A 14,229-nucleotide genomic window follows, 5' to 3' on the forward strand; every position below is an offset into this window, starting at 1 on the left:
AGGTGCTGTGAGTATAGGCCATGCCACCTTGGCGCGAGTTACATGATCTTCCTTAACAGACCAAATTAGTTGCATACCAGTCGTTGAATTTGATGTATACTGTCCTTGGAGATTGTCCAACATGATAGACTATACCATGTTGTTGCGAGTAGTACCTGGTTTGCCACTATGATGTGACCCACTAACGACAGTTTTTTCAAACTCCAATGTATCAACTTTTGTCGAATGGAATGGATAATGGGTGCAATCATAGTCTCCGGCGGTATGTTGAAACCAATTTGGAAACCCAAATATTTGGTGCTCGCTCCTAGATTGATCCATTTGAAAGCAGGATGTGGGTGCCATGCAGGATGTGCTTCATGAGAAAGCCATATTGCACAGGATTTGTGCCAATTGATCATGGCATTGGATCTCTTGCAAAATATGGCTAACCCACTTTCGAGCTTTTGCATAATAAAAAACTACTAAGAGAAACCCTCTACCTACTAAACTAAATATTGAACGCATAATCTAAGCCTCTAACACCACAATTTGAGTCCACAACCCATCCTCTCTAGTTCTAGTACCTGGTGGTTCTGCTTATGTTTCACACGCATGCGCGTAACTTTGCGACAACATTTCTTTCTCAATGACAATGTCATTCTCAATTACAACACTTATCACTGAAACTCTTAAACATCAAGATTCACACCTCAATTTCACACATGCGACGTATAAAAATGATTCATCTTTAGTTCCCATTGGCTATATTTCACCGTTCGAAGATTATATCAAAAACATTTGTGTGAAAGACAATTATATTACTAAATGTTTGTGAAAAACACTAGATCGGTGCAATAATTGAGTGGTGAGATTGAATCACTAATAGGCAAGATAAATATTTTGTCATGAAAATAATATTTGACTTCATCAAATTAACAAAATTGTCAAATCTATACTCCCTACATCTTTCGTAGGTATGTTATAAGTCACTAATATCCGAGTTATGATGCAATCACTAATATCTTAAAAAGAGGAAAGGACCTCCATGTATGATCTCGAGTCAAACTATGTAAATTGTGCAAACACCCACAATCTTGGAATAGAATAATAACCAAGAGCTCTTGGGGTAATTCTCCTTCCTATAACTAGCACAATCATTTTTGGTTCATATGGTTAAGAACCGGCGTCAAACATTTTTTACAATCTAGTGTTGATTTTATCATTGAGCCGGAAGAGACAACTATATGGTAGATCCATGGAAATTTGCTTCCCACATCGTTTAAGTCTAAAAATATTTTTTCATCATTCCATAACCCCCCTTATTTTGCAAGTAAACTAAAATTGAATAAAACCAATGGACTATTGTTTGGAGAAATAAATGTATAGATAACATGCTCCTAGTTGTGAATGCAGAAGCTACTCTTGTTGTTGCACTGTTCAAACGACAATGTGGTTGCAAATCAAATCATGTAAAGCAAGGCTCCAAGAGGATTGGAAGCCCCTTGACAATGAAGAGCATAGGACATTAATATGAGTTCATTGCAGGTCATGGTGGCTACAGAACTGCTAGTATCATATGGCCTGCAAAGAGCAACGCTACGATGTTGTCCTTCACCTGCTTATCGGAGAAAGGTTGTCCATGTTGCTCGTCCGTGTATGCCAGAAAGCTAGAATGTCTAGTGACCAAGGCAACACCCATATTCCTCCTTCTCTCCTTGATCCATACTTGCAATTGCTTTCTTATCACATCCGAAGCTGCGAGGGCTTTGCTATATATATTGTTCCTAGGATGTTGATTGGCAGTTGAAAGAGGCAATGTACCACATCTTGATCTTCTCTGTCCCCTATACCAATGAAAACCTCCCAAGCTATGGAGAACATGAGCTTCTTCATGAAGGGGAAGAGAGCAACCTTAGATTGGCCTTCAAGCTGATCTCTTATGAATGCGAGCGCAATGAGATCGACACGGCTCATGTATCTTTGCAAGGATTCAGGCCGCAAGAACAGCATAAGTGCATTCCGTATGGTATGCGAGTGGCACCATGTTCTACACACGCCATGGGGGATTCATTGCCGAGAACAGATGCAACACTAATGGACCATGATGTATAGTTGTTAGAGAAGGTTGCCTTGTTACCCAACGGGCTAGCAAGGACTATTATCGAAGAAGCCTTTAAGCTCGTCTTGAAGGTCTCTCCATAGGCTGAGATGCAGTCATCGAAGAATTTCCACAAATTCCCTTTGCTTAGAGCTCCTAGACACTCTTGGGTTTCACCGACAAAGGGAAGGCCGAAACGGCCCGGGGGTAATGTTATGATTTCAACTCAAACGGATTCAGTTACAAAAACTTAGACACAAACAAAAAGAAAAGAAGTAACACATAATTTACGTGGAAAACCTTGGTTTCAGGGGAAAACCACGGGAACAGAAATTTCCACTATGAGATAAGACGAAATACAATCATATAGTGATAGAACCTGATTTGGTATGGTTGTACTCTAAAACCACAATTTAAGCCAAGTGCACCAAACCCTCACTCGTAGGTATCTATCTCTTTCGAAGCCTACACGGCTTCTTGGTATGTCTTTTCTTTTCTTTCTGTTACACTCTTCTTCCTTTGTTTCACACACACACACACAAGATCCTTTTTCAAAACATAGACCTTCCTTAATTACAAATTCATTCATTCATTCATTCATTCTCTCTTCTCTTCTCTCTCTCTCTCTCTCTCTAGCACAACTTCTTCTTACCAGTCTCTCTCTCTCTCTCTCTCTCTCTCTCTCTCTCTCTCTCTCTCCTCTGCAACGGTCGTGCCTCTCTCTACAAAGGTCGTGCGCCACGCTGTCGTCGCTGCCGTCTACGACGTCTGTCGCCGCCTGCTACCGAGCTGCACTCCCCCCCCCATCGTGCTACTGTCGTCTGTTGCCGCACTGCCGTCTGCTAACGTCCGTCGCCGTCTGCTGCCGTCGGCATGCTGGACGACCTGCTGCAGTTCGTCATCATCCGTTGTAGTCACTATTGCCGTTGTCATGCTCTTCTCCTCCTTGTTTCTTGAGGTTGCCGAGTGTCGCGTTTCTTCTCTTGGCGGTTCATCCTTGTTCTTTTAGCGTGCTCGTCGTGTGCAAAATGCCGATGTGACTACGACATAACACAAAGGTCGTGCGCCACGCTGTCATCGCTGCCGTCTACGACGTCTATCGCCGCCTGCTACCGAGCTGCACTCCCCCCCCCCATCGTGCTACTGTCGTCTGTTGCCGCACTGCCGTCTGCTAACGTCCGTCGCCGTCTGCTGCCGTCGGCATGCTGGACGACTTGCTGCAGTTCGTCATCATCCGTTGTAGTCACCATTGCCGTTGTCATGCTCTTCTCCTCCTTGTTTCTTGAGGTTGCCGAGTGTCGCGTTTCTTCTCTTGGCGGCGCATCCTTGTTCTTTTAGCGTGCTCGTCGTGTGCAAAATGCCGATGTGACTACGACATAACACAAACTCAGCTAAGTCTCGAACCCATTTATTTTATCCTTTTTTTTTCTTTTCTTATTGACACTACAATGTCTAAACGAAAGGAACACAAGGATACACAAGATGAGGCTATAAGTAAGGAGGACTTTTTGGATATGTTTAACCGTTTAACAAAAATAGAGACAGATATGAAAAAATGGGTGAAAGACGCCGAAACCCACAAGAAAAAAGATAGAGAGGAAAGACACCCTCAAGGCTGAAATAGAAAAACTTAAAGAGGAAAACACAAACCTCAAACAACAACTTAATGACATCAAGGTATCCCGAGAGGACGGTGAAATATCCTCCATAGAGGATATAAAAGTTGAGATCAAAAAAGTTAAAGAGGAGGTTAAAAATAACATAGAGTTAGCAAAAACGGGTTGGGTAGATGTGGTTAAAAGAAACATTAAAAAAGAAATAAAGGATGAAAATATTGTTAATACCACCCTCGAAGAGGAGAAAATGCGTCAGGCCCGACGCCTAAATGTGCGTGTCACTGGGCTCAAGGAAGGTGCATCCCCGGACGAGGATGCACAAACACTCGGGAAAATGTTAGGGTACACAACGACCCTACCTATCACCAAAGCTTGGAGGGCCGGACGCGACACAACTAGGAAGAGAGCCTTAGTTCTTCAATTTAAAGACCAATTCTTTAGAAGAGACCAATTCTTTAAAGAATCACTTTCCTTAAGAAGAGACCAATTCTTCGAGGATTGCGTGGGGACCCTATCTATCTCGATGAAGACCTCACCAAGATGCAAATTGAGCATGGCAAGAGTTGTATGCCAAAGGTTATGCAAGCTCGCAAAGACGGGCATCGCGCCTTTTATCAAGATGGGCGAGTGATCATAAATGATCGCACTACTAATTAACGGCGTGTGGCCCATGTGACAGAAAACACACTTAGGATGACCTTATGGAATTGTAACGGCGCACTCTGGACACACCCCGGCCGCCTAGAGGGGATATTAAAGGAATCAGATATAGTTTGCCTAGTAGAAACACACCAAAGCCCAAATAGGGGACTCCCACGAGTCGAAGGATTTCGTTGGGAGTCGGCTTTTAGACAAACCTCACGTCGATGCACTACCAGGGGATCTAGAGGTGTCGCAATATTGTTTCAGAGGGAGCTACATAATAGGATAGAAATACTGAGCATAGACCCAGAAGCTCGTTTTATGTGGGTGAAAATCTCCACAAGCAAGGACAAGGCAGTAATTTTTGCCATTTGTTACTCCCCCCCGAAAGGCTCTCGTTATAATCTGGCTGGCGAGGCGAGATTAGTTGATGACGGAGTGCCACATGGGCCTTCCCCATATGAACCTCTATCGGATGACATAATCCGATATTCTTCCCAAGGCGAAGTATTCCTTGTAGGAGACTTTAATGCGAGAACCCAATCCCGACAATGCACAATATTTCAAATGAATAGAAACCTAGAAATGGTAAATGTTGATCCTTCAGACATAGACACCACATGTAGATCAAAGGATCAAGGTGCAGACGCCACGAGCTTTGGCCATCATTTGCTCGAACTCGGTAGTCGGCACCAGATGGTCATATATAATGGTTTAGCCAAGTGGCCAAGTTCGGAAGAGCTCACATGTTTCCCACATGGAGGAGGGGAAAGCACAGTCGATTATCTAATAGGACGCCCTGAAGCTACCCACATGATTAACTCCTTCCGAGTGGCCCCATGTCCTATTGGCGTGGACCATAGTTTCTTATACTTCGAGATAAAATGCAATATCTCTAACGTCACCAACTCTAGTCAACCACGCCATGACATCACAATACATTTCACACATGAGCTCTCTGACATATATGCTCGACATGTTCAAGCCCATCTCTCCTCCCTTGATCCCTCCCTACCTTTAGAGAGCCTTAGTACGAAACTCACACACATCCTTCATTCTGCAGCAGTTAGCAGTTTCCCATACACGAAACACTCCAATCAAGGTAAAGTAGGATCTATGCCACAAAATAGATGGTATGATGAGGATTGTAGGTGCTTACATCGACAACTTACAATATCGCAACTCAGTGGTAGTATTACCTCAGTACAAACTCGTAAAGAAATGCGCAAGATGACACGTCGTAAGAGACGAGCATGGGAGGCATCCCAATATTGGGAACTCTACCACATGCTCATGAATAGCGATTGTGCCACTGCATGGAAGAGATTACGGGAACCAAGACCACAAACACCCATCGAAGATCCCGAAACTTGGCACACTTATACAGAGAGACTTTACCACATCCCAAACCAACCACCCATTCCAATGCCTTCTACACCCCGACCTACTGTGGGGACACTCTTCACGACCCCTAGGGTCACGAAGGTCATAAAGAAATTACAACATAGGAAGTCCATGGACCACACAGGATTGCGAGCAGAACACATCATATACGCGAGAGAGTGCCTAGCTCCCTTGCTAACTCTAATCTTCAATCGTGCCCTCGTAGAGGATTTTCCATCACAATGGACCATGAACACAGTGGCCCCCATACATAAAGGGGGGGACCCCATGGACCCAAATACTTATAGGACCATTATGATAGGTCATGCCCTTGCTAAATTATATGGTGCAGTAATGGAGGCAAAGCTTAGCGAGTATATGGAGACCTTAAATCTTCGTGCACCTGAACAGGCCGGCTTTAGACGAGCCTTCTCCACTATTGACCATATCTTCACACTTAGATGCTTAATTGACAAGACTAAGGCTTGCAAGAAGAAACTATATTGTTGTTTTGTGGACTTCCGCAAAGCCTTTGACACGGTCCCTAGAGAGCGGTTGTTTGATAGGCTTAAGAGCTTGAGGATACCAGATGACATGGTTTGGGCCATCTACGCACTATATGAACAAGTGTCCGGGTGTGTTCGATGCCCAGGCGGCATATCCGATAGTTTCACTAGCACTATTGGTGTAAAACAAGGTTGCCCCTTATCTCTGACTCTTTTTGGGATCTACATTGATGAGATCACAGATTTTATTGCTCGTAAGGGAGGCAATGGAGTAGTCCTTGGGGATACGCAGGTGCGTATCTTGCTCTATGCAGACGACATAGTTTTGCTCTCTGAATCCGAACACGACCTACAAAGGCACCTTAATGCATTAGATGACTTTTGCACACAACGAGGATTGGTAGTGAATCTAGGGAAAACTAAAGTCCTTATCTTCCACACGTCGGCCCAAGTTAGAGTTAAGTGTCACCTAACTATCTCCCATAGCCCAGTTGAGGTGGTTGGATCATATGTCTATCTTGGAGTCACTTTCAGTGCCCGCTCAGGTAAATTTTTAATGACACAAGCAGCGAAGGATAGACTTACAAGAGGACATGCATCCCTCTCACTCCTCGAGAGACAATGCCACCAAGCATACTTCCAAGAGCCACGAACTAAAGGGTGGCTCTTTGACTCATTAGTGACTCCCTCTCTCATGTATGCATCAATGGTTTGGGTCCCAGGACTACCATCTTTCATGTGGACGCAATTAGAGAGACCATTGGTGATGATGTTATCACGCCAACTCCGAAGCAAATCGTCGGTCCCACATGACATTATTAGGGCTAAGTTCACTCTACCCCCTATGTTAGTAGAAGCACTTTTTCAACTGGTAGTCTTTATACACAGGATACATAACCAACCACTTGATAGAATATCCCACCGGCTATACTAACTCATGGTATGGCATGATGGTGAGTTGGCTTCTTGCCAACGGTCTAGACATTACTAACCTCTCCCCCCTTAAGTACAACCACACGACTAATAACACTTTAATCTCTCATGAGGACCATAATAAAGTAATACGCCAGGAAATATGGCAAATTTATACTCGTTATAAATGGATCACCCCACTAGAGCCACTCCCATCTAAAATGTCGTACTATAAGGAACACTTTATGCACTTCTCTGAGTTAGGTTTTATCACGCGCCCAAAATATCTAGATGTATTCTTACCACATGCACTAAGAGTTGCCATTGGTCAACTTAGAATATCATCTCACCAACTTGAGATTGAGAATGGACGTACTAATGGAGTCCCTAGGGAGGAAAGGATATGTAGGTTATGCCACATAGAGATAGAGGATGAGTACCATTTTACATGCAAATGCCCCACCTATGCCGAGATAAGGGCAAAATACCAAGACATACTTGGTTCCTCTCCCACCCTCCCTAAACTATTAGATACACTAGATATAAAGAAATTAGGTAGATACATCTTAGAATTGAAACAACACAGAGAGAATAAATTACAAAACGTTGATAATAATGTTGCTAATGTTTACCAACATATAACAAATGAAGTTTTTCAAGAACAAGGGGAGACAAGGAATGTCGACAGACCTGCACCACTCGGACTTCTCCTTGATGAAGCAGAAAATCAAAGAAGAACCAAACGCCCTCGGATGCCGGGTTTCAAAGCAACTCGACGAGATGTAGAAGCAATAAAGAAAATAAGGGAACGTGAACTACACCGCCTAGAAGCCATGGCTAGGGCACTCTATCCATCGGGACCATGGGTCACACCCACACCAAAAACTTTTGACCTCCCACTTCTTTTTGAGAGACTTGGGTGGAAATGAGATTAGGCTTAGTGCAAAGTTTTGTACACTACTAGAACTTTCTTAGCTTAAGCTATTTTCTTTTATTTTAGTTTTGATGATTGGATAAACACTCATTTTTGTTGTAACCTATTTGTCTCATGGGCCAAATTTGGCCTTAGCAGACGTTAATATATCTTTCTTTCTTTCTTTCTCACGCTCAGCTTCTAAGCTATGGCACTCACACAGCCACTACTGTGTTAGCTCTCTATCGTTCTATGTGTCGCACTACTCTTGCAACACCTTCTCTATATATATATATATATATCCCTCACGTACTCACTTACTCACTGTTATTCACTTTCACGCTTTACTCACTGTATTTACTTTCAGTGAGTTATCCCACATACAAACATAGCCAATTCGACTCTCACTATATATACTAACTCATCTCATTCACAAATGTATGTATATGTATATGTTCATTAAAACTTCTATTCGACCGAATCCCATTTTGGTTTTCTTATTGAATTCGGCCAACCGATTCTCGTTTTGGCTTTTCGACCGATTTCAACCAGCCGACTCTTGTTTTGGCTTTTTGACCAATTTCAGTCAGCCGACTCTCATTTCAGCTTTTCGGCCGATTTTGGTCAGCTGACTCATTTTCACTTCTCAGCTAATTTCGACCAGCCGACTCCCCCGCAAGGAGGGACAACCTTACATAACAGGTAAGGGAAGTTTCTTCTCTTGTTGACTCTTATTCTTCTTGCTTGAAGGTCTCCATAATTGATGCAACCCTGCCATGAGGAATAGTAGAGACAGAGTAACCCCAACAATGAGCTCTGCAAGGACGGTGGAGGTGAAGCTCCCCATAGCTATGCTTCACCAACGGTAGCGATAGTTCTCATTCTTCTTCTTCCTCTCTCCAATATGTTGTGTTTTCCCTCCTCATGGGAGAGAGAAGTCACAATGATATTTGGGTTTCATTGGTTACCATCCGGTAGGCCACAATGATGCCCTAGTTAAATGGAAGTCTTATCTTGAAAGACCCTTATCCCACTTTAAAAGGAAATCTTATCTAGAAAGACCCTTATATTTAAGAAGAAGAGGGGAAAAAGTGGCTTTCTAGAGGGAAGAGAGAAGCTCCAAAAGTGAGAAGAAAGAAGAGGTAGAAGTAAATAAATAAATGCATGTATTGTGACACCTAAATTTGACCTCCTTCGATCGACGGCCATACGAACTCCAATTTCGGTTGAAATTTAGAGGAGTTGCTCTTACCATCAAGAAACTCATATCTAACGGTTGGATTGCGATTTCCTGTCCTTTAGGTCAAGTTTTATTGATCTATGTCTATTACTCTTCTTGTTGTTTATCCATCTTGTTGGATGAAGATTGTTGCCAACGTTGTTGCCTTCATGCTTGTGTATTCCTCTAATGATATCTAGGGAGGTTGTACCCACTTGTAAACTTAGTTATAGTGGAAGTTCTAGTACCCTAAGGGTCTTGTGCTTTTTTCCTTGATTTGGGGTTTCCACGTAAAGGTCTCGTGTGTTCGGTTGCTTTTATTTATTTCTTAGTGTGTTGGCTATTACTTCTTGTCAACTTGCCCATTAGATCTTGCCACTGTTTGTGGATGGTGGTTTGTTTGATTGTTTTAGATTCCACACATTTCACAATATGTGTCAATGAACATTCACCAATATGTGTGAGAACCTTATATCCAAAGATATATGATTCTTCCTCGTCTTTTTCACCATAACCAAAGCATACACACATGCATCCAAAGATGTTACCATCCCTCCATGGTACAAGTCTATAATGTATTCTACATGTACGAAATTAATGTCGTGAATATATGTATTTTTACATGTTTACAACGTTTGGGTAGTTCAGGATCTTGAAGCTTCTCTTATTGTTGCAATTTTCCAACGACTCTAGTGTGTAGTGAAAAAAATCATGTAATCCGAGGCTCAAGGAGGATTGGAAGGCCCTTCGTAGGGTAGGGCAAGGGGTTCATTGATATGAGTTCGTTGGGATCCTCGAGGGTCCACGAGAAATGAGTGACCAAGCGATGGATGATGGCGAGAAGCTCCATGCGTGCGAACTCGTTGCCCAGACACATCCTCGGGCCCCCGCCAAACGGGACGAATGTGAACGGACCCGGGCCTGCTCCTTCGAAGCGAGACGGATCGAACTTCTCCGGCTCCTGGAAATACTTGGGGTTCCGATTGGTGGAGTTCACGGACCAGAATATCTGTGTGCAGAGAAAATATAACAACCAAATGCATGATGGATCAAATCAGCTTAGAGCTCCCATGGTGGAAGTTGTCACTATTGATTCATGGAGTTCTCTCACCTTCCATGATTTGGGGATTCTGAAGCCATCGAAACTCATGTCTTCCTGTGCCACTCTGAATGACCCCTGTGCTGCTGGCACCAGCCTCATCGATTCCTGCACCACTCTCCATGAAAGCTTCATCTTCTGTATATCTCCCCAATTCAAGAGCTCACCGGGGGCCTTGCTTGCCGCAATCTCCTTGTTCTCTGAGCAATCACCACCAAAATACACATACAAAAAATCATAAGACTTTATGTTCTCTGATCAAGAATTGATATATAACCATTTCATCCGAAAGAGATGATTGCGGGGGACATGAGACACACCTCTGTAAACTTCATCCAATATGTCGGGATTAGATGCAAGATACTTGCAGGTTATGGTGGCTACAGAAGTGCTGGTATCATGGCCTGCAAAGAGCAACCCCAGGATGTTGTCCTTCACCTGCTTGTCGGAGAAAGGTTGTCCATGCTCATCCGTAAATGCCAGAAAGCCAGAGAGGACGTCATGTCCAGTGACCAAGCCAGCAGCCATATTCCTCCTTCTCTCCTCGATCCATACCTGCAACTGCTTTCTTATCGCATCCGAAGCTGCGATTCCTTTGCTATATGCTGTTCCTGGGATGTTGATTGGCAGCTGAAAGAGGCCTTTCACCATGGCGTCGAAGGGACGATGGAGCATATCTTGATCTTCTCTGTCCCCTATACCAATGAAAACCTCACAAGCTATGGAGAACATGAGCTTCTTCATGAAGGGGTAGAGAGCAACCTTAGATTGGCCTTCAAGGCGATCTCTTATGAATGCTAGCGCAATGAGATCGACGCGGCTCGTGTATCTTTGCAAGGATTCGGGCCGCAAGAACTGCATGAGCGCATTGCGTATGCGAGTGGCACGATGCCCGACACACCCCACGAGGGATTCATTCCCAAGAACAGAGACAACGCTAATGGGCCACACGGAGTGGCTGTTAGAGAAGGCTGCCTTGTTACCTGCCGGGCTAGCGAGGACTATTGTCGGAGAAGCCAATAAGCTCGTCTTGAAGGTCTCTCCATAGGCTGAGATGTGGTCATCCAAGAATTTCCATGGGATCCCATTCCTTAGAGCTCTGAGAAACTCTAGGGTTTCACCCACAAATGGAAGGCCGAAACGACCCGGAGGTAAGGGAAGGTTCTTCTCTTTCCGGCTCTTATTATTCTGGCTTGAAGGTCTCCATAGCTGGTGTAGCGCTGCTATTAGTAGTAGAGACAGAGTAACCCCAACAATGAGCTCTAGAGGGATGATGGAGGTGAAGCTCACCATAGCCATGTGTCACCAATAGTAGCGATAGTTCTCCTTCTTCTTGTCTAATCTGTTGTGTTGTCCTTCATCATGGAGAAGAAGTCCTAATGATATTTGGGCTTCATTAGTTACCATTTGGTAGGCCCAAATGATAACCCCAATTTACATGAAATCTTATCTAGATAGACCTTTATATTTAAGAGGAAGCTACTCCGGGAAATACTTCGGTTCCGATTGGTTTCACATATCTACGTGTGTGCAACAAGTCATTAATATATTTCTACATGTGTGCAAATAGTGCGAGGATATTTCTACTCAAGATCGTACCGAACCTTTTTTCAAAGATAGGGAAGGATCAACCTATCATACCAATGAATTGAAGCCAAGCTTTAGGAATCACGAGAAAGGTCAATCTCAACCACATCTTGATTGTCAATAAACCAAGGCAAAGGGCCTCAAAAAGAGTCTTGGTTATCGATCACTCCTCCCTGAAACAAGCCTAGGCTATAATTTACGATAAATTCCAAACTGCTTATAGCTTGTGGAACTTCCTTGGATATGTAGCATTCCAAACATGCCCCAAATATGAAAATTAGAGGTTATCGTGTGCTTGACCAAAGGAATGGCCGAGCATCCTCCGTCGTTTTGTACGTGATTATTTTACTTTAGAGAATTTGAAGCTTAGGCCTTCCCAAATCAACATAATTAGTAAAGTAAAAAAGATCAAGGACCTTTCTTCCTCACCATAGTCTAACTATAGATTTGAAATGTGGTCATCCAAGAATTTCCATGGGATCCCTTTCCTTAGAGCTCTGAGACACTCTAGGGTTTCACCGACAAATAGAAGGCCGAAACCACCTGGAGGTAAGGGAAGGTTCTTCTCTTTCCGACTCTTATTATTTTGGCTTGAAGGTCTCCATAGTTGGTGTAGCGCTGCTATTAGTAGTAGAGACAGAGGTACCCCAACAATGAGCTCTAGAGGGATGATGGAGGTGAAGCTCACCATATCCATGCGTTGTCGCGAAGATTGTGGTTGTGTGTCGCAACCGCCGGGGTTCTGTGACTTGGGTATGAATGGGGTGAAAACGTGTAATTGCAAACGGTGCAATGACAAGAAGTTGAGAAAGCAAGATAAATGCAACGTTGTCGCGAAAAGAATTTTACTTGTAAAACAACCACTTACAATATTTATTTGCCAAAAGTTACTTGGCAAGACTTGAACTCACAAACTCCATTTGAGAAGAAGCATTTGAGATAGACCACTTCAATCTCTCTAGTTTCTTTTTATTTGTCTTTCTCTTTTACTTTATATATATGCTAAATTTATATTACAAAATTTAATTACCAAAAGAAATTGTTTGAAGAGGATTCAAACTCACGACCTTTTGTTTACAAAGAGACATTTGAGATACACCACTTTAACTTCTTCCTTTTCTTATAGGCCCTTTCTTTTCTTTAACTCTTCTGTTAATTTATGCAGGCCACCATCTTCTTTGGCGAGCTCTGCATCCCATACCCACGCGAGCTTCTTCACTCGCTTTTCCTTCTCTTCCTTCTCCTTCTCCTCCTCCCTTCCCTTTAGCCACCATAGGCGTGGCTTATATAGGGTGTTCAACCACCCTATCACCCTCTTCAGGCGGTTGTATTTTAATTTTAATTTTAATTTAATTTAATTTAATTTTCTTTATTTATTGATGCTACAATTCAGTTTTATAGTTCTATATTTAAGAAATTATAGAAATAGCCCTTATTTAATTTTGACTCCCCCTTTTGACATAATTACATTTTTGTCCCAAGTAACATTAATCCTTCCGAAGCTTGTATCTTGGGCTTCTGAACTTCGATTCACGAACCGAAAATTCTTTCATGCTCTTTGTCATAAGCTCCAGATGGGAAATGTACTTCTATAGATTTTTGACATTGTTTTCACATCGTGAAGTGTCAACTTCACGACAGTGTCACCAATAGTAGCGATAGTTCTCCTTCTTCTTGTCTAATCTGTTTTGTTGTCCTTCCTCATGGAGAAGAAGTCCTAATGGTATTTGGGCTTCATTAGTTACCATTTGGTAGGCCCAAATGATAGCCCCAATTTACATGAAATCTTATCTAAATAGACCTTTATATTTAAGAGGAAACAACAAATGTGAGAATAAAAAGAGAAGAAAAGAAGCCGTCGAAATTCAAATAACTAAAAATATCCTGGTGTTGTGGCGCCTGAATTTTATCTGCTTTGATCGACGACTAGTGATATCTAGGGAGGTTGTACCCGGTTGTAAACTGAATTATAGTGGAAGTTATGGTACCCTAAGGGTCTTGTTCTTTTTTCCTTGATATGGGGTTTCCATGTAAAAGTCTTCTGTGTTCGATTGTTATTATTTATTTCCTGTCGTATCGGCTATTACTTCTTGTCCACTTGCCCACTAGATCTTGTCATTGTTTGTAGAACGTGGTCGGTTTGTTTTATTGAATCGGATTCTACGCATTTAACAATATGTGTCGATGAACATTGAACAATATGTGTGACAATAATACATCCAAAGACACATATGATTCTTTTTCACCATAACCACACCATACACATATGCAT

The 14,229-nt window shown here is 42.7% G+C and overlaps 1 protein-coding gene across 1 annotated transcript; it reads right to left on the reverse strand.

Moving 5' to 3' along the window:
- Positions 1-9,835: 9,835 nt before the first annotated feature.
- LOC147847537 (cytochrome P450 716B1-like) lies at positions 9,836-11,727 on the reverse strand. Its single transcript, XM_087339071.1, has 3 exons — positions 10,691-11,727; positions 10,383-10,570; positions 9,836-10,280 (listed from the first exon to the last, which is right to left on the reverse strand). Exons 1-3 carry the CDS (start codon positions 11,667-11,669, stop codon positions 9,981-9,983), a joined length of 1,467 nt encoding a protein of 488 aa, XP_087195197.1. The 5' UTR covers positions 11,670-11,727; the 3' UTR covers positions 9,836-9,980.
- Positions 11,728-14,229: the final 2,502 nt, after the last annotated feature.

This window comes from Azolla caroliniana, unplaced genomic scaffold (assembly GCF_043228905.1).
Source record: "Azolla caroliniana isolate FFs.n. ecotype wild unplaced genomic scaffold, voAzoCaro1.0.p SCAF_886, whole genome shotgun sequence".
Classification (NCBI taxonomy): Eukaryota; Viridiplantae; Streptophyta; class Polypodiopsida; order Salviniales; family Salviniaceae; genus Azolla; species Azolla caroliniana.